Source organism: Loxodonta africana, chromosome 11, assembly GCF_030014295.1.
Source record: "Loxodonta africana isolate mLoxAfr1 chromosome 11, mLoxAfr1.hap2, whole genome shotgun sequence".
Classification (NCBI taxonomy): Eukaryota; Metazoa; Chordata; class Mammalia; order Proboscidea; family Elephantidae; genus Loxodonta; species Loxodonta africana.
In genome coordinates, this window is record NC_087352.1 from 49,727,671 (window position 1) to 49,747,918 (window position 20,248).

General features: G+C 41.5%; 1 protein-coding gene across 3 annotated transcripts in view; it reads left to right on the forward strand.

Moving 5' to 3' along the window:
- FECH (ferrochelatase) overlaps positions 1-20,248 on the forward strand; it is a 41,483-nt gene that overhangs the window by 15,344 nt on the left and 5,891 nt on the right. For all 3 annotated transcript variants that reach the window (XM_064294469.1, XM_064294471.1, XM_064294470.1), the window contains 6 exons: positions 5,513-5,647; positions 8,383-8,489; positions 11,740-11,838; positions 15,237-15,344; positions 15,758-15,922; positions 19,914-19,973. In XM_064294469.1, the coding sequence (XP_064150539.1) occupies positions 5,513-5,647; positions 8,383-8,489; positions 11,740-11,838; positions 15,237-15,344; positions 15,758-15,922; positions 19,914-19,973 (674 nt within the window). The remainder of the gene's footprint in view (positions 1-5,512; positions 5,648-8,382; positions 8,490-11,739; positions 11,839-15,236; positions 15,345-15,757; positions 15,923-19,913; positions 19,974-20,248) is intronic.

A 20,248-nucleotide genomic window follows, 5' to 3' on the forward strand; every position in this document is an offset into this window, starting at 1 on the left:
CCAGGATGATTTCTTCTTGAGATCCTTATCTTAATTATTCCTGCAAAGACCCTATTTCCAAATACGATCATATTCTGAGTTCTATGTGGGTGTGAATGTTTTGGGGACCTGACCCCATTACAGCAGTGGTTGTTCAGTGGTGGAATTCTTGCCTTCCATGCAGGAGACCCAGGTTCAATTCCTGGCCAAGGCACCTCATACACAGCTACCACATGTCTGTCGGTGGAGGCTGTGTGTTACTATGATGCTGAACAGGTTTCAGCGGAGCTTCTAGACTGAGGTGGAGTGGGAAGAAAGGCCTGGTGATCTACTTTCAAAAAACCTGCTGGTGGGGAAAAAAACTTATGAATCACAGCGGTCCAATCCCTTTGTGCATGGTTTTGCCATGAGCTGGGGACCAGCTCTACGACGTCTAACAACAGCAGACACCAGTATCAGAGATGTTAAAATTGTGAAAATATTCATCTTGAGACCTATAGAATATGTTAATTGCAAGTGCACTTTAGGGCTTCAGGATCAGGACAGGAGTGTGACACAGTGGGGACCCTCAAGGAGAACAGCCTGGCTCAGCAGAACCAAAAGAAGCCTTTTGTTCTCCCCTGGGAAGGTGTCGTCGAGTGTCCACGCAGGCTGCTATCAGAATCCATTGCTCCCATTGCACAGGGGGACAGGGGCTCACGCCCCTTGGGCAGCTCATCTCACTTGGAAAATGGTATGATTGCATTTCTGAATGTTAGGATTGCTTCCACCCTTCAATTGTGGCTCAAGGGCATTTCTTACACAGTCTAACCACCCCTGCCACCATATATCTTGTTAAATATTGGATGAGGCAAACTTGGCTGACTTCCACTCACTCCTGCTTGATAGGGAACAAACTCCTTAGTCATTAACAGTTCATCACCCATGAAAGGTTTGGTGTGGATGAGATCTGCACTTGCAGAGGAGAAAGAGAGGTAGAAAGGTGCCATTTTTTTTTTTTTTTTTCCGTTTTCTGTGTTATTGTAGCCCCATCACCATAAAAGGCCCTAGTGGACTTGTTGGACTTGAAAAAGGAATACAGAGGGGGCATCCTTTGCCCTCTTCCTCTCAATGCTAAGGTTGCTGGCTATCCAGACCAGACAGGCCAGCAGTGGCCCTTGCCACCCAAATAACCCTGGAAAAGGTCCCACAAAATGAACTGGATTTAACCCAGGTGTCCCACTCAACTATAAAATGTCTGGTCATTTTAAGATGTGACCTTCTTAGTGCAAAGAGAGAAAGTTACAAGTGTCTAGATTCTTATTCCTTGCTTCGGTAGGAATAAAAAACCAACAATATCTACTTCATACATCCATAGTAAAAATTCTTGTGAAAGTGATTTTTAAAAAAGGTAAACATTCTATCCTGTAGAGCCTTATGAAAAAAGTCCATTCTTCATTATTGTAACTTTGAGGAGAAATTTAGGGGACTCAGGAAGCACAGATCAGCTCAGTGGCTTTCCCGCCCATCGCTAAGTCATTACTAATGCGGCAGGAAGTCATCTTTCCTCTTTCCATTCACTTGCCCGTTCACTTACCCACTTCTTCACCCATCAGTTCCCACAGCCATCCATCCTTCATCATAGAACCAACCAGCAAATATTTACCAACACTGACCCCGTGGCAGGTATGGTGCTGAGGGGTAAAGTAGAGAATGGGTCAGCCACACCCTTACTTATAGTACTTTTCATTGAGGCAGAGAGTAAATACTCTTGGGCGCTATTTGGTTTCTCTGGATCTTGGAAGCTTGTTCAGGGCTCTGTCCAGGGTAGTAGTTGGTACTGAGGACCCACTGGCAAATCACCACGCTTGGGACCCTCTGAGGCAGACAAGTGGAACTTCAGCTTTCTCCTGCGTGGTGGATGAACACCTAAACATTTCAGCAGGCCTGCTGGGGAGGTCTCAGTGTGGTATTAAATAAGGCCAAGAGCTCACCATCCATCAAGCCATCCATCTATCTGTCCATCTGTCCATCCATCCATCCATTGAGCAGCAGCCCACCGAGTGCCCGGCATTGTTCGGTGCTGCTATTCAAAGTTAAAAAGCATAGTTTCGACGGAGAAAAAGCTTTCATTCTGGTGGGAGCTTGCTGCTGCTTCAGGCCAGTCTGCCTAAGGCGCAGAGAGAGAGTTTTCTGAAGACTTACTGGAGGGGGGCTTCACAGAATGTGTGTGAGGTGTGAGGTCTGGTGATTGTGCACCTGGCTGGAGGTAGGATGAATGATAGTCTCAGGCTTGGAAATTTCTGTGGAGGGCCCTTTGCATTGAAGTCTGAGAAGACCACCAAGAGTGACCTCAAGGGCTTGTTCCACAGTGCCCGGAAAGACATTCCATGTCCTGCTCCTTGTGCTTTGCTGTATGGGTGTGAAGCTGGGCGATAAAGACGCAAGTGCCTCTTTGGGTGGGGCTGTCAGTTAGCTCCCTCCTCCTTGCCCTTCCAGTTTTCTTTCCTTCCTGCTTTATCTGTTTTCTTTGTTTCTCTCTCTTCCCCTCCTTACCCCTCTTATCTTTTCTTTCCTGGAAAATTATGATTTATTTTTGAATTATTTATTTGTATTAGGAAAAGCTCTCTTTAGTCAAGAAGATGCAGTGATTACAAGCAGAAATCAAGGTTTCATGCTCCTGTTTTTTAGGGAAATGGTTGTTGCTTGGTATCCAGTATGGAAATTTTGAGATCTACCAGCTTTGCATGGAAACCCTGGTGGCACAGTGGTTAAGTGCTATGGCTACTAACGAAAAGGTTGGCAGTTTGAATCTGTCAGGAGCTCCTTGGAAACTATGGGGCAGTTCTACTCTGTCCTATAGGGTTGCTATGAGTTGGAATCGACTCAGTGGCAGTGGGTTTGTTTTTTTCTTTTTTTGGTTTTTAGCTTTGCATAGAGTTGGCCAATTGCCTAATAATACAGTGAGTTATATCGGGGGTGTGAGTTGGAATTGGTTTCATATAGTTACACTGCTTTGTGGTAATTTAGAGAAGGGAATGGATGAGAAATGTAATCATTTAGTGGAAAGTCTAAACCTAAAATATATTTTTAAAGATTACAGCTTAATTGTTTGGATTGTGATTTCTAAGGAAGCTGTAAGTGCTACTCAGTAAAATAGATCATTTGTTCTTCATAGGAGGCGTAAGGGGTAAGAGTGTGAGTTCTGTTTACATGGACATGGATTCTCCACTCCTGGTTGTGTGACTTCAGGCAGGTTACTGACTTCAATAAGCCTCATCTTGAAAATAGGCATGATAATAGGAACCAACTCCTAGGATTATTATGAAAATGAAATAAACTAATCCTCCAAAAGAGTTTGTATGCTGCTTGGCACACACCACATTTGAACCACAGTATCTGCCAAATTAATGGGCTGCAAATGAGTGAAGCTTTACTGTTGAAAATCTAGTTTCTCTGCACTTTTCTTCCTTAATTTTTCACTTCTTCCAAAATCCATGGTGCAGACCATCTTTAGCTTAGCTGTTTGGAAAGCATTATCTGTTCTTTCCAAAACTCTTTCTCGCTTTAGAAGGTGGTCACCCACCCTGTCTTTATCTGCCCGGGCAGCCTCTCCACCTCTCCCAGCCTGCAGTGTTGGAGGAACCCTCAGACCTTAGACTGCAACTTGCAGATACTGCACAGGTGAAGAGAAGTGTGAGACGCTAGCTGGTTGGCTGCAGTGTTGGGGAATTTTACTGTGTCAGTCTGATAATTGAATTGTCTCAAAATAAATTAGAAAGCAAATTCCACTTAAACCTCAGCTCAGATCACCAGGAGTTGTTTAAAAATGGACTTAATGACATTGTTATGGTTGGCAGTTTTAGCAGGAACCACATAATATTTGCATAATCAGTCATTGGGAACTTGCTTACAGGGTCCTGTCCTCTGGTCTGTTGTAACTTCAGTTCACTAGATTTTAAGAAAGCAAGCATAAAATGGGCGGCCTAAAAGGATGGAGAGCCCAAAATGATCCCGTTTATACCTCTTCCTTTCTTTTTTTTTTTTTTTAAGTTCCCAACCAAAGAATGGGACTATCCATTCCGTGCATATAAAAGCTTCTCCTGACAATATTCTGCTTCTGTCCTTGATAATGTTCCATTGTTTCATCGTTCCCTGGGTCAGGTTATTGAGGAGTGTCATCCATGTGTATATATTAATAAGCCTGTTAACTTTTCCTTCACTGGAACTGAAGTTTAGTGTTGTGTTCTTAGTTGCCACATTTGCTAATGCTTTGAACAATAACATTATCTTGGTCTTATTATTACTTAACATTTAGGTAGTATATTCTCAATGTCATCCCTTAGTATAATCCTATGAATGGCAAGGAAACTTTCAGTTTTATGATTTTATAGATGCCTAAGAAATTGCGGGAGTCCCTGCATGGTGCAAACCATTAATGCACCTGGCTGCTAACCGAAAGTTTGGACATTTGAGTCTACCTAGGGATGCCTCGGAAGAAAAGCCTGGTGATCTACTACTGAAAGATCAGCCATCGAAAACCCTGTGGTGTACAATTCTACTCGAACAGACATGGGGTCGCCACGAGTCAGAATCGACTTGATGGCAACTGGGAAAAAAAAAAAATTGTGCGGTTGTGTATACTTTTGAACTACAGGGGAATAAAAAAATGCAGGAGGATGGAGCAGGTGGCAGAGGTTGTTTCCTGTATATCAAATGGTGAGAGTTATTTTAATCATTTGTTATCAATGAACTTTCACTGAGTATCCCTGCATATGTGAAGTTATGCTTTTGTATTTGGTCATATAAGCCAGGTCACCTGGTCTCAGGTAACAGGGGACAGGGACTCAGTGACAGGAGTAGGCTGGGGTGTGGGGTGGGCATGGACTTTGAGGTGGGGGGATCTAGTTTATAATACAGAGGGACCATCTACTACTGGGTGTCACTTTGGGCAGGTGAATTAAACTCTCAGAATCTCTGCTTCTTTGTTTTGAAATAGGGCTTAAATTAAAAGAAAAAAAAAAAGCCAATTGTCTAGGGGGATTACACTGCAGGGGTTACACTTTAGAATAACTGTTCGTCCTTTCCTTCCTTCTCTTGATTCCCTCTCTCATCCCAGCCAAGAGCAGAAGCTTGAGTTTTAAAAACTATTGTCCTGAGTAAAAACCAAAAAAACCCAAACCTGTTGCCATAGAGTTAATTCAGACTCATAGCAACCCTATAAGACAGAGTAGAACTGCCCCACAGGGTTTTCAAGGAGCATCTACTGGATTCAAACTGCCAGCCCTTTGGTTAGCAGCTGAACTCTTAACCACTACACCACCAGGTTTCCCTTGTCCTGAGTAAAGAGGTGTTTAATCCCAGAAAATAGTGATTAAAAGTCCATGTACCAGCTGAAGACTGGATAACATCCCAGGAATAGTCTAGAATTGCCCACATTTTCAGCAGTGGAGGAAATTAGGTTAATTCTTTGTTCTCGGCATTATGTTTGGTGACTACAAGAAATCTATATAAAGATTAATACCTTCTGCTTTCCACACGTACTTCCTAATAGCCCCTCACAAATACTATATTGGATTTCGGTACGTCCATCCTTTAACAGAAGAAGCAATTGAAGAGATGGAGAGAGATGGACTTGAAAGGGCCATTGCCTTCACACAGTATCCACAATACAGCTGCTCCACCACAGGTAAGGGCATCACTTCTAAAATGGGGGGTTGGATGTGGCCCTGGCAAAAATAACTAGGGAGCCCAAGAGCTGAAGGAAAGGATAAATCATTTGAGATTTAAATGGCAAATCCGGCCTGTCTCCTTTAAACACCAGCATTCAGGTCAGTCTATTAAAATCTCATGGTTCATCTGTTCCTTGAGTTATTGGCCAGTCTGCAAGAATTACAAATGGCGGTTGAAAGGCTGTGGCCACGAGTGTTCAAGCTTGGAATGTGGTTGTATAACAGATCAGTAATGAACTTTAAGCTACTTTCTAAGTTTGTGTGATAAACCTTATCTTTATCGCTACCCTAATATTTTGATGAATGAAGAAAAGGCAACAGCTCTTTTGATTTTCAAAGCAAGAATGCTCATATAACATGGGAAATATTGGTGCTTTTTTTGTTGTTATGCTTCAGTTAGGGTTGGTTGTTAGTTAAACTAAAGCTCAGTTTGGGGTTCCCTCAGCAGACTTTTCTCAGTGTTCTTGATTTTGGAAAGTATTACTGCTTGCTGTTTCTTATTATTTAATGGGAACTGGACAGTCCATGTTTGGCAATCTCTGTGTCATTGATTATAGGCAAAGCTTCTACTACCACCCACAAATACATTGCTTGCATCCTATTTCAGGTGTTGGGGTTGATGTATTTTTACTCCCAAATTGCTTTTGGATATTAGTGTATATTATTTTATAATTTTAAGGCAGGGGGAAGGCTACTGGAAGATGTACGCAATGCCAGTTGTGTGCTTTAAGTGTTTGTTCACAACATCAGTTAACTATTAAAATGCCAGAGTTCTCAGACACCTTCAAGAGTTGGAATTATGATTTCTCTTGGAAATAAACCTCTATAACTTCAAAATATCTGGTAATAACTTCCTGGAGAGTGAACCAGATCTTACAAATTTTTAAGCTATGCGTATGCCTCGCTTTAAAAAATGTGCACGTTAAAGTCTGACTCAAAATTAGATAAATTAAGGAGATGGTTATTTATATGACAAAGGATTAGCTTCATTTCACTGCTGCCTCTAAGGGCATGTTTAAAACTTCAATGTCTGCTCACTTCTTGTCTTGCATTCCTCCTGTATAAGGCCAGGTACGTCTTCACCGCAAAAATGGGAAAGCCTCTGGGAAGCACATTCATTCACTTAGGCCACGCTTATCTGGTGTGCCTTTTAGACATTTGCTATTGCAGCAGAGCCATAATATATTAGCCACTAATGTGTTGATGAGGAGCCCTGGTGGCTGGTGGCGGTGGCACAGTGGTTAAGGGCTTGGCTGCTAACCAAAAGGCTGGTGGTTTGAACCCACCAGCTCCTCCGAGGGTGAAAGATGTGGCAGTTTGCTTCTGTAAAGATCACAGCCTTGGAAACCTCAGGGGCAGTTCTACTCTGCCTTACAGGGTCACTATGATGGCATGGCACACGATGACAATATATTGATCACGGGCAGTTTTTTCATTTACATTTTCCCCTTCTTAAATACTCCTCCTGCTGGTTCACTGAATTTTTCTAAGTGACCCAAAAGAACTCATGTAGTTTCCAGAAGGCCTTTTGTACACTCTGAAAAATGATATTCACGTATAAAATTTGGCTTGAAATGTGAATATGGTGGTGATTACTTTGTGGTTTCTTGAGAGATTGCATTTGAACCTGGGGTGGCATCCATTTGGATTCTTTGGATTCACTGTACTCTACTTGCCAACGTTGAACCAGTTTCATTTTTGAAAGTTTTCTTAAGAGCACATTTGATTTAAAACGTGGCTCTGTCCTGACTAGCGTTTTAAATTGGAAACCTCACTGATACTAAAGAAGTCAGTGGGTTGGTGATGGGAAGCATGGAGAGGCTGTAGACTTGCCCCCTGGTAAGGGTGAAGAAGCGGCCCTGTGTTAGGATTGTCCCACTGCCATCTCCCCCAGGCCAGGAAAAGGTTGTGTTGATTTGGCACCATCTGCTTTCCTTTGGAGCTCTATCTCGTAGAAGTACAAATTTTGTTAGGTTCCCTGTAAGGATTAGGTGTCCATTTAACTGATTCTGGGGAAGGATGGTAATGTTGTAGAAGCAGGTAAAAAATAGATAGTGCTTATAGAGACCTCAAGAAGCTGCTCTCCTTTGTCATAAAGCTATTTAAAAGGATGTTTATTATAAAGGTTTTATAGTAACACAGAAACTATTTATCTCATAATATTAAGAAAAAAAATGCCCAAGATATTCAGGATGCAGAATTGTATATATTCTATAAAGAAAAAAATAACTGGAAAGAACTATGCTGGAATAGAACACTGACTGTATTAGAGTAGTGGGATCATGGCTGATTTCTTTTTTCCTATCCCTTACATTTTCTCTAATGGGTTTGATTACCTTCCTAATGGGGGGGGGGGGTTGGGGGGGTGGGAAGCATACTTTCAGTTGTAAGACTTGGTCCCTGCAATTACTGACTGCTTATATTTCATAAATCTGTGGCCATTGTGTTTCTTGCTAGAAATGGCCTTGATAGGCTCTGAAAGTCTGTTGAAATGGATTGCTTTTTAGTAATTTTCATTTGGAGAGTAGTTAAATCTGTACATGTTTTAAAGTATTGAAATGATTGTAATTAGACTGATTCAGTATAGAAGCAGTTACCTGCTTTGAACTTGTAATTACTGCCTTTACTAGTCTGTTTTTTTTTTTTTTCATAATCAAAATGCATTTACTAAGTTGTCCCCCGGATATTTCAGGCAGCAGCTTAAATGCCATTTACAGATACTATAATGGAGTGGGGAAGAAACCTACGATGAAATGGAGCACCATTGACAGGTGGCCCACTCATCCCCTCCTCATTCAGGTGAGCCAGGCACCGTCATCCTAGCCTACCTTCAGGTGTGAGGCAGGTGCTTGTCCCTGTTTGATTTTGTGTGTGCATCCTTCTCAGCCTTACCCTTCTTATGCTTGAATCATATGCTAGAGATTAATTTTGAGAAAACAAATTTAAAGATTAAAATGGTTAGATTCTTCTTTTTCTTCAGATTACCGCTGTTAGTCATAAACCATTGCAAAATTATATTTTGAATTTTGTATTCTCAAAGAGCAGAAGAACATTAAAGATCCTAACTGGTGTTTCAGCTGTACTGAGTAATGTTCCCATTTACATTCATAGATTGAGTGTCTGACAAATAAATTAAATCCTCTATTTTCAAATATTTTTAAAATTTCAAAAGATTTATAAACTTTAAAGATAATATGTGTCTGTATTCTGAGACCTGAAAGTAAACCTAACATTTCAACTGAGAAAGTTTCATAGATGAAAAGGTCTGTGGCATTTATATGGCCACAAATTTATTCTACATAATCTATATGATTTATATTAATAGTACTTGATTCCAGGAGAGTCAGTTAAAACTACACTTTTAAAGTTGATGGCTTTGAATTGGTATTACATACTTTTTTGCCCTTTGAATATGAAAGTGCTGTTGGTAATTGCAAATACATTGTTTTGTTCTTTCGGTAGAAGTTTCTATCTTTGAATTATTTTAGGCCGGAGAAGTATTAAGTGATTAGATTTCACCCAGTGCATTTTTTAGTCCTTGAACATTCTCTGCCTTCTGGCAAAACACCAGGTTAACAACTTTTTAAAAAGCCCAGTGTCACTTAAGATCCATAACCACTAGATGGCGCTAGACATCGTTAAAATCAGGCCAGTTCTCCTCAGAGTAGACAGTGTTCCTGTGGCCAGTAGTTCATGTAAAGGATTAACGCTGGGGGCTGGAATCCTGTTTTAAGTAAAAAGGGAAAAGAAGGGGCCTTTCCTTAGAGATGGGTGTGGTTTTGGTCTGTGTGTCCGTCCATCCGTTTGCTGGCGCACCACCGTCCCTCCACTGTCTGGCTCTTGGAGGCCTGTGATTGGGAACCAGGGAGTTTGAGGTCAGCACTGCCATGTGGTAGCAGAGGCGGATGGAGGGGTCTGTGTAGCATCTGCCTGTCTTGATGGAGGGAGTAATTAGATTTGCATTAAAATTCAGGCCTTTGAAAAGGGGGGAAGTCGAAAGATGGAAGGGTCTCTTAACTGAGGAAGTCTCTGTTCATAAAATGAAAGGGAGTTTCAGAGGCGTTTATCTGCCCTCCCGTGTGGTGTGATTGAAGGCTCTGAGAGCGCGGTGCCTCTTTCATTGTGCGCGGGGATCGCACACAGAAAACACCGCAGATGGATTTCACACGATTCAAGTAGCACTTCCACTTGCCCGCTGCTCCTCAATTTTGAAGACGGCTTAGAGTCTGTTGCAAGCCATGATGAATTGTTTTTACTTGCAGTTTTTCAAAAGGAAAAAAGGAAAAATACTAAACTCAGAAAAGATGAGAATTCTTTTGGAAATGAACGTTTATAGATAGATTTAATTCTTGATATTATGTAGGTTACATGAGGAAATTTGATATCTAGCAGAAATTAAAAAAAAAACTAAAACGTTTATATTGTTTTTAATCCACATCTCTCTTTGTTATAGATAGTAATTACTCAGTCATCATATTACTGTTCTCTAATATTACTATTTATCTTAAATTCCAGACTCCTGTATAAACTTTGAAGTGAGTCTCCCATCGAGGCTGAGGTTCAAAGTAACCCCTTTCTGAGCATCCTTAGTTTCCAAACCTGTAAAGGCCACTAAAAAATATATATCGTTTTAGTTTGTATTTAATCCTGTCACATTTACTCTATAGGTAAATTACAAGTTTTGAAAAGGGAACTAATTCTTGAGGCAGCATTTTGTGCCTTAGGGTATTTATTTACCAAAATTTGAGGTTCCGTAAAGATTGATGATATCTCAATATTAGGGAATAGTTTGCTCATTCTATAATATTAACCACTGATTATCAAAATACCAACAAGTGAAAATTTACATGGTTCTAATAAATTGTCCTTTATAATTATTTCAAAGGCTTTTTATTTGGAAACAATTTCAAACATGCAGAAGTTGCAAGACTGAGAATAGTATAAAGAACTCATATCTCCTCTTTACCTAGATTGGCCTATTATGAATATATATCCCATTCGTTTTATTATTTGTATGCTCTGTATGTGTGTGTGTGCGTGTATGTACATAACTTTCTGAACTATTTGAGAGTAAATTATAAACACCTTCACCCATTACATCTAAATACTCAAGTGTATATTTCCTCAGATCAGGGATATTCTCTTACATAACAATACAGTATTCAACTTCAGTAAATTTAACATTGATACTTTAATCTATGTTTGTATTCTGATTTTGTCAATGGACCCGTTAATGTCTTTTGTAGCATTTCGTTTATAATTTAAATGACAAAGAATGATTAAAGTGTAAGATGAAAGCAAATCTCTTCAGATCTGGGATTTCAGCACCTATCGATGTGAATCAGAAAGTGCCAACTAGACGAAGGCAGTTAACTGGTCTGGTGGACAGAGATTAGGAAGAGGAGGAGGGACCCACCTTCTAGTCCGAGTTCCACAGATGTGACTGAATGGGCCCCCAAGCCCACTGCCTCTTTCCGCCCTCTGTGAAGTTAATGGGTGTGGTACCAACCTCTCATCTGTAGTTAGGAAGAGTGGCTTAGTGAAGATACTGGGCTTAGAAGGAAAGTGCCGTAAAAATAGAATAGGATTGTCTTATTTCTCTCCTATTTCTGTCTAATGTGTTTTAATGTGATTCGCCTGAAAGCCAAACTAAGGAGGATTTAGAAAGACCCCGTAAGCCGTTTTCCTGCTAACCGAGCAAATGAGAGGTCTTAAAACAACTTCTCCTTCCCATCTGTGTTTCCTTTCCATCTGGAAGTGTGCCCTGCTCCTCCCAAGGGGAAGCAGAGATCCAGAGCGCTCGTTTTCAGTGAGCCATTAGCGAGCTTTAGAAGTTTCCCATCAAATTCCCCAGGCCCCTGAAACTGTTATGATCCATTTTGATGATGAACCAAAGCAAGAAGACTGTACTGTTTGCAGTTTTTTAAAAAGCACATTCATTTTTTTTGAGGGTTACACTGAGATGTTTGGTAATTTAAGAAATGTTTTCTTTCCCTTCCATTTCTCTCTTCCCACTTGCTTCTTCTGCTCATTTCTTGGTGTTTCACAGTGCTTTGCTGACCATATTCTCAAAGAACTGGACCACTTTCCACTTGAGAAGAGAAGCGAGGTGGTCATTCTTTTCTCCGCTCACTCACTGCCAATGTCTGTAAGTAAGAACGTTGTTTTAGATGACCTCGTGGTCAGGGATTGGGTTGTTTTGTTTTCTAAATGTGTAAAATGGACCCAGCTTCCAGAGCATCCTAAGCACCCTACAAGGATGAATCCCCAAATGCCAGATTTTACTTGATGCTAGTTAAATTAATCTCTTGAAACCTAATAATTAATTCAGAGTAAAATATGGTAAGTAGATGTTGGCTTAATAAACCCTTTTAAAATGATAATTTGAAGAGATACTCACATATATGAATTTTAAAGGAGTGGGACAGTTAAAAGAAGATGTCTTTGGATTGCCAGCCTGACGTTTCAGTGTGTTGAGTTGTAGGGCTTCCATTCAGACTAAGCACTCTCAGTCCCACTTCTTTTGGCCTCAGAAGGCTTGGTAGGGTTTGTTTGAATTCTACAAAGCTACTATAGTTTTCAACTTGCTAGAGCTGGGTGCTACATTTTGGCCAGTGAATATAGAGTGTATCAATCTGTGATCTGGTTATTCCTGGGTTTATCATATTACACTGGGCTGTTCATTAAAATACTGCAATCCGTGCATAAACAATGCATTTTTGGAAATAAGATGCTCAAGCTAGTATGCTGTGTGGTATATTTACTTAATCTGAGTGCTTGGAATAAGCCAGTTTTATCAGCTCAGAGCTTTCACTGTGTGCTAAAAACATCGCTTTCAAAGCCAGAGAGTTACAGAATGACCTTTTTTTGGGGTGTTGTTAAGGGTTTAAACTCCATGGTCAGTGGAGTGTTAGCCTCAGAGTCTGGGGGTGCGCTTCCATGTGGCCTTTACTGCCATCTGGTGGCCGTCGGTGTCGGGCCGCTTGCCGCTCTTCCCCTCCTACATCTCAATGAAGCAGTCCCCGTTTCCAGCAGTAGGTGGCCCTGGAGATAAATTTCTCTCTTCTGGAAGCTGGCATATCTTATTTTTACAAGTTCATATTCTCCTTTCTGGTGTCATACAAGTTCTCTTCACATGCCTACCTCCTGCCCCTCCCTCATTCTTTTTATAACCGTCTTACGTGTGACGAGACCATGTCTGAAGTGCTAGAAGGGAAGCCCTGAACCAGAAGAGAAAACATGTTTTATACATGAATGATTCCAGGCATGACCTCCCCTCGTCTCACACTGGGCCTCACTTCCCTTTCTATCCCCGGGGACTGAGCATGCTGCTTCTAGGTTTTTTTGTTGCCCAGGGGTCCCGTGTGGGACTGAGGAATGCCAGGAAGCCATGGGGATGAGGGAGGGGAGAGGGAAGCCCATAGGGTAGTCGAGGGAAAAAAATTCATCTGACAACCTCTTCTTTTCCCATACATTTGCTTCTAGTGACTTTTTTTATTTTGAAATAATTTTAGACTGATAGAAAAGTAGCAAAAATATTACAGTTTTCGTATAACCTTCGTTCAGCTTCCCCTAATGTTAACATCTATATCACTGCAGTAAAATGATCAAAACTAAGAAATTAACATTGACAATATACTATTCATTAAATGCCAGACTTTACAAATTTCACCAGGGTTTCCACCCGTGTCCTTTCTCCCTTCCAGGATCCCACAGTGCATTTAGTTGTCTTGTTCGTCCCCTCCGATCTGTGACAGTTCCTCATACGTCCTTGTCTTTCATGACCTTGACATTTTTGAAGAGGTATTCTACACTTGGAGCCCTGTGGCGCAGTGGTTAAGAGCTCATCTGCCAACCAAGGGTTGGCAGTTTGGATCCACCAGCTGTCCCTTGAAGACCCTGTGGGGCAGTTCTACTCTGTCCTCTAGGGTCATTGTGAGTCGGAATCAACTCGACGGCAATGGGTTTGGTTTTGGTTTAGATTCTGCATTTATTTTGTAGACGTCTCACCCTCCATCTGGGTATGTCTGATGTTTCCTCGTGTTGAGATCGAGGTTCTGCTTCATTGGGAAAAACACTACAGGGGTGCCAGGCTCTTTCAGTGCACCTTCTCAGGGACGCACGGTGTCAGTGTGTCTTATTACTGGTGATGTGATCTTTGATCACTTGGTTGAGGTGGCATCTACAGATTTGTCCATTGTAAAGTTAGTGTTTCTCTTTTGTAACTAAAAATATCTTAAGTCAGATGTTTGAGACAATGCAAACATCCTGTCATTCCTCAGACTTTGGCCCACTCATTTTAGCATCCACCATGTTCTTCTGGTGGCGAGTTTTATTTTCCTCTTTGCTTCTATACTTAAGCATCTTAAAAGGCTTTTTAAGTAACTTTTAGGAATGTCCTAAATAGTTTGTTAGTATTTCCTTTCAACAATATTATTAAGCACCTGCTATTTTTTTTTTTTTTTTATGTGCCAGGCACTGTTCTAAGTCCTTAGGGTGTGAGGAAAAACAAAACAGACCACAATCTTTGTGCTGGTGGGAGTGGGGGTGGGGCAGATAATAAAAAATTACATGGGGAAAGGGTATGGTATATTAGAAGGTGGTAGGTGCTGTGGAGAGAAATAAAGCAGGTGAGGGGGAAATGGAGTCAACAATACACGACTGAATGTTAAAGCTGTTAAAATAACATTTGCACTGAGTGTTTCTCAGAGGTATTGTGAATGAGCTGTCCTGACAGCCAGGAGCATTTGTCAGAGATGCGCAGCGCCCAGAGCATTGGTCCACAGTCCATTATAAGTTGGGGGAGAGACAAAGAATGAGAAGGTACAGGTCAGGTTCTTGAGGGGCCTGTAATCTGAACCCATGTGCTGTTTCTTTCCTTCTCTCTTATTCCACTAGCATTTACCCCTTTTGTTTACTTGGTCCCCATAACCCTAGTCGTTCTCTATACAACCAACCAACCAACCGGTTTTCGTCGAGACGACTCCAACTCATGACAACCCCATGTGTGTCAGAATACAGCTGCTCTCCATATGGTTTTTAATGGCTGTGATCTTTCAGAAATAGATCACCAGGCCTTTCCTCTGAGGTACCTGTGGGTGGCCTTGAACTGCCAGCCTTTTGGTTAGTAGCCAAGTGCTTAACCATTTGTGCCACACAGGAACTACTTGTCCATACAACGCTCTTAATTCCTGTTTTAAAATCTCAGGTAATTACCTGTGGAGCAGTTCCCATCCCATGTTGACACTTCCTGCCTGACTTTTCTGTGTCATTTTCCCTACTTCATAGATTATCAATCTCCCATGAATAATTTGGAACATAGAATTTTACATCTTCTTAGGGACCTTAGAGGTCACTGGCTGCGGTGTTCTCCTTTTGCCAATGAGGACTTGAATCCAAGGAAGTAGAGTGATTGAGCTCAGGCTGGATTCCTCATTAGTGAGGGAGACAGAAAGGGAGGGCTCCAGTTCAGGACTCAGGCCATTCGGAGGCTCACGGAACCCTTCACAGCCTGGAGACTGAACACCCTTTGTGTTTCTGCTGTAGGTGGTCAACAGAGGGGACCCCTATCCTCAGGAGGTAGGAGCCACTGTCCAAAGAGTCATGGATAAGCTGGGCTATTCCAATCCTTACCGACTGGTGTGGCAGTCCAAGGTAGGTGGCTTCCACGTGTTTGTGGGCAGTCAGCTCTTTTGAGAAAGTCTGTTTTAGGACTTAGTTATAAAACGATTAGCTTTGGCCCTTTCACATAGTCCGTTTTAGAACCTGATTGCTCACCATGGGTAGACAGATCTCTGTAAGCAAATATGAAGGAAGGGGAAATCCACTGACTAGTTGATTTAATATATTACTTTGAGCTGTAATACCAAAAACTGTTATTTATGTTCTGCCAATTTCTAGAAAGATTCAAGTTAGATGTGAAAATACCAAACCCCATTAAAGCAGGTATAGAGTGGCCCTAGCCCTCAAAGGCAGGGGTGTGCGTGGGGCAATGAGCTGGGGGTGGGGTGTCGTAGGTACAACGGGAGAAGTGGGTTCATATACTCATTCACCCTCCTTTCTCACAGGTTGGTCCGATGCCCTGGCTGGGCCCTCAGACAAAGGAGGCTATCAAAGGGCTCTGCGAGAGGGGCAGGAAGAATATCCTTTTGGTTCCAATAGCGTTTACGAGTGATCACATTGAAACGCTGTTTGAACTGGACATTGAATACTCTCAAGTTCTAGCAAACGAGGTAGGTGCTCCTACCTGGTTTATTAATCCCATTGTGACTTGTTTTAAAAGGAAACTTTTTCTGCAGTTATTCAGTTGTATCATTCAGAAATACTGCTCAGTATATTTGTTTGCACGTACTGTGTCTGGTAAACCCTCATTGTTCTGAACATGACTTACTCTGAAGGATATCTGAACACATCAGGTTAATTCCATGTCAGCAGCGGAACCATTGTTATGCCTCCAGTAAACCAGGCAGCCTAGGGACCACTGCAAGCATCATTTCGCTTCGTTTGAATGACTGTACTACTTAAAAGCTACATTTCTGTGAGAAAAAATAATCATACTTCTCCCCAATTCTGAGGGATAATTGTTGTCTTTCTATAATTCCTCTTCTTCCCTAGTAGTGTCATGTAGTTGGGGCGATGGCACTGTTTCTCCTTGGGTTTCGGGGCCTGTGGTAGTCGTCATCACTTAAGAGAAGAGTGTGGAATAAACAGTGAAGCACGTGTGCTGTGGTTTCCTTGACCTTTCTTATGCACTCACTTAATTAGCTGTTTGCATTCGTGTTGTGATCAATCTGATTATTGAAATAACAAATACCATCCTTGGTGTCTTGTAACGTAAGATGGATGCGAATTGCCACTCAGAGTGGAGAAAAACTACTGCTCACCTATCTCCTGGCTTCTGAGGGCCGGCCTGAGCCTGAGTCCAATGTATAGTGTGGTTTCTGTGGGAACCATGGAAGAGTCAGCACCCAAGGAGCCCTTTCCCCACCTCATCTTCTGCCAGAGCTCCTGGCCCTGGTCCTTCACGCTGTGATCGGTGGAGGCCTGGCTTCAAAGAACACTGCATCCTCTCTGGAACTGAGAGGCAGGTGCAGGGCAGGGTGGAGAATGGGTGGGGGGAGAACGGTGGCCAGTGTCTATGTATCCAGGCTACTCATCAATCACACGTTGATGAAGTTTGCGAGGGCCTAAATTACTTGTCAGTAGTTCTGATGAGGGATTTGTGGGAAACTTGTTTAACTGGCTAAGGCGAGGTTGCACGGTTGCCTGTGGATTTCACTTAATGAAGCCTTCTGTAGTTTTTCTCCACCCTGACCTTGGTAATTGTGAGCTTGCTATAGAGACTTGAGTACATATACAGTTCACACCAGTTTGCTTGAAACACAAAGGTTTTATCTAAATTGAATGGCCGTTCACATTCATTCATATTACCAAGCTGTTTTTACTTAATAATCAAGTTGATTATTAGTGACTGAGTGGATAAATATCAAACATTCAATCAAATCCACTTTTTTCTGCTACCAACTACGAGGCTATAACATAGCCCCACGTTTTACTTCTCTGTTCAGTGCTGACAAGAGCTGCCCATCCAGCACTTGTCCCTCTGACCCTAACCACCCTGAGATGGGTCAGACCTCACAAGATAAAGGGCACAGTCCTCCAGACTGCCGAGTTGACCCAAGACCTCAGACGCCAGCTGCCAGCTTGGGAGTCCCCAGGGCCTCTCACTTCTGACCTGCTGGCTACCAATTTGGGGGTACCCTCTACTCTCTTTACCCCCTGTTTCCTTTAACACAAGTCCCCAGCCCCTTCACATCTGACCTGCTGGCTCCCTGTACTCCCTTAGGTTCAGCAGTTTGCTAGAATGACTCACAGAACTCATGGAAAGCACTGTACTTAGGATTATAGCTCTATTATAAAGGATACAAAGCAGGATCAGCATAAAGAAGAGAGGCATAGGGTGAGGTCTGGAAGGGTTCCCAACACAGAGCTTCCCGGGAGTATCACATTCCTGAGAGTGGATGTTGCCAACCAGGAAGCTCATGGAAACTCAGCGTCCAGAGCTTTTATTTGAGGTTCATTACATAATGCAAACTCCAGCCCCTCTCCCCTGAGGACAATGGATATTGTAAGGCAACCATGAGGTATTACAGGATGGGGTCTTCTGGCCTGGCCAGCCCCCTCTTCACATTCCCCTCCCGTCTCTGGCATAACCTGTCAGGTCTGGAGTCCTTATCAAGGGCACTTAAACCATTAGGGAAATTGCAGGGTTCTTTTTTTTTTTTTTTTTAAGTGATTATCTCTCAGTAGCTGAGGGTAAAGACCAAATTGTTTGGGTAATTTCAATGTAACTCTCATAGCAACTAATAAAATTAGTCCAAATAGAGGGTGAAGAAAACCACTTCGCTGTAATTTATTGTTTTGATGAGAGAATATATCTAGTTTAAAACAGCGTTCTTTAAAAAGTAGTTCGAATTTTTTTCGCAGAATAGAAATAGCTTTATTTATATTAGAAATGACAATGAATTCAGACAGTTCAGAGAAGTATAACAGAGAGAGTAGAATTCACCCATAATCTTACCTCTCAGAGATTAATGACATCTGTTAATATTGTGATAAAAGTACATTTTATCTAAATGTACGGGTGTGTATTTTAATAAAAATGGTATTTGCCTGCATATTTAACAAAAATATTTTATTCATACTATATTGTAACTTTTTTTCTTAAAAACCTGTTATGGACCCAAATCAGTAAATATAATTAGATTTATATAATTACTTTTTAACAAATCCCTGGTTAGTACACATTTAAGGCTTATCTAACTTTTCACTATCATAAACTGCTGTGTAATAAATATCAGTTTGTTTTTGCATTTTCCGATTGTTTTCTTAGGATAAATTCCAAGAAATGGAATTTTGGGGTAAAAGGTATGCACGTTTTCAGTTTTGCTAAATATTTTACTGGATTGCTCTGCAGCAGTGGATCTGTGAACTCTCCTAGGCTTTCATGGAGTTTGAAAGTAAACCTCTTTTACAGTTGAGAACTACCCATTTGCTGAATCTCAGCTTTTCTTAGCGCTAGTCTTCTGATGTTAATACTAATTTTAAGATGTTGTTGTGTGCCATCGAGTCAATTCCGACTCACAGTGACCCCATGTCATGGGGAAGAAATGCCTCATAGGGTTTTCTAGGCTGTAGCCTTTATGGGAGCAGATCCCCAGGTCTTTTTCCCATGGAGCCACTGGATGGGTTTGAACTGCCAGCCTTTCGATTAGCAGCTGAGCACTTAACTTTTGCACCACCAGCGTTCCTTTTAACTTAAAGGTAAAACACCTGAAAAACTAATCAACAGGAGAGAGAAAGAGGAGAACTTAACTACCTGAGTTATTTATCTAATCATAATGAGATATTTCTCAATTATTTAGGGGTAATTAAAACCTCTTGCCGTTGACTCATAGGGACCCTATAGAACAGGGTAGAACTGCCCAGCAGGGTTTCCAAGGAGCGCCTGGTGGATTCGAACTGCTGACCTTTTGGCTAGCAGCTGAGCTCTTAACCACTATGTCACCAGGCCTCCAGGAGCTAATAAGCTGTATGTTTTCAGAGAAGGGAGCAGGGGCAGTAGAAAAACAACCCTCAGTTTTTTTTTTTTTTTTAAAGAGTTTTTCATGTAAAAATAGATTTAAAAACCCAACTCAGAATTGGATCCAATCTAGGTTCCATATACATTATATAGTCCATAGATTAACTTGCTTCATTTCGGCACTGGGTTCAAAGAGGGCCTGAGAATTTACTTAATAAAAACAACATTCAGCTTGGGTAGAGTCAGCAAAAGTTACGTTTAAGGAAGGGAAGATTCAAAAAGAATGGTGAGCAGATTGAAATTCCTTGAGAATTCAAAAAAGTATAACCTCGGAAACGGTTCAGAAACAAACCACATGTGGGGAGCACACCGGGGTAGGGGAGGACACAGAAATTGAAGAGCAATTTGTGATGACAGAGATAAAAATCAGCGCATGTGCCTGGTCCTGTGACCAGGCCTCATTTCTGAGCAGCCTGTGAATGCTTTTGAAGTAGGAGTGAGTTGTGTGTGGGTCTGTGTGTTTTATTTATTTATTTATTTTTTGGTAGCCGTCAGTCTCTTAGAGAAAAAAAAAAAAAAGAGAAAACAAAGGCAAAATAAAACCTGTGTGTGTTTTTCCTCCCTTTTCTCATTTGATTCAGTGTGGAGTCGAAAAGATCAGAAGAGCAGAGTCTCTTAATGGAAATCCATTGTTCTCTAAGGTATCTACCGTGTTACAACCATTTTAGTAGAACATACAGGAGCGTAATCCTCTGAGAAGCTCCTACAGAATATTGGTTTTCTCACATATTAGAACATTTTGAGTTCCAATTAATTACAAAAATAAAATCGAATTCCTTATACTCTCACTTTTTTCCCCTTTAGATAGCCCCAATTTTTTTATTTCCACCCATCTGTATCTGTGTCTGCTTTAAAATCTGCTTGTCAGAGACGAGGTTTAGCGGGTGGGGGAAGAGGATCGCCATTTTCTTAAAAA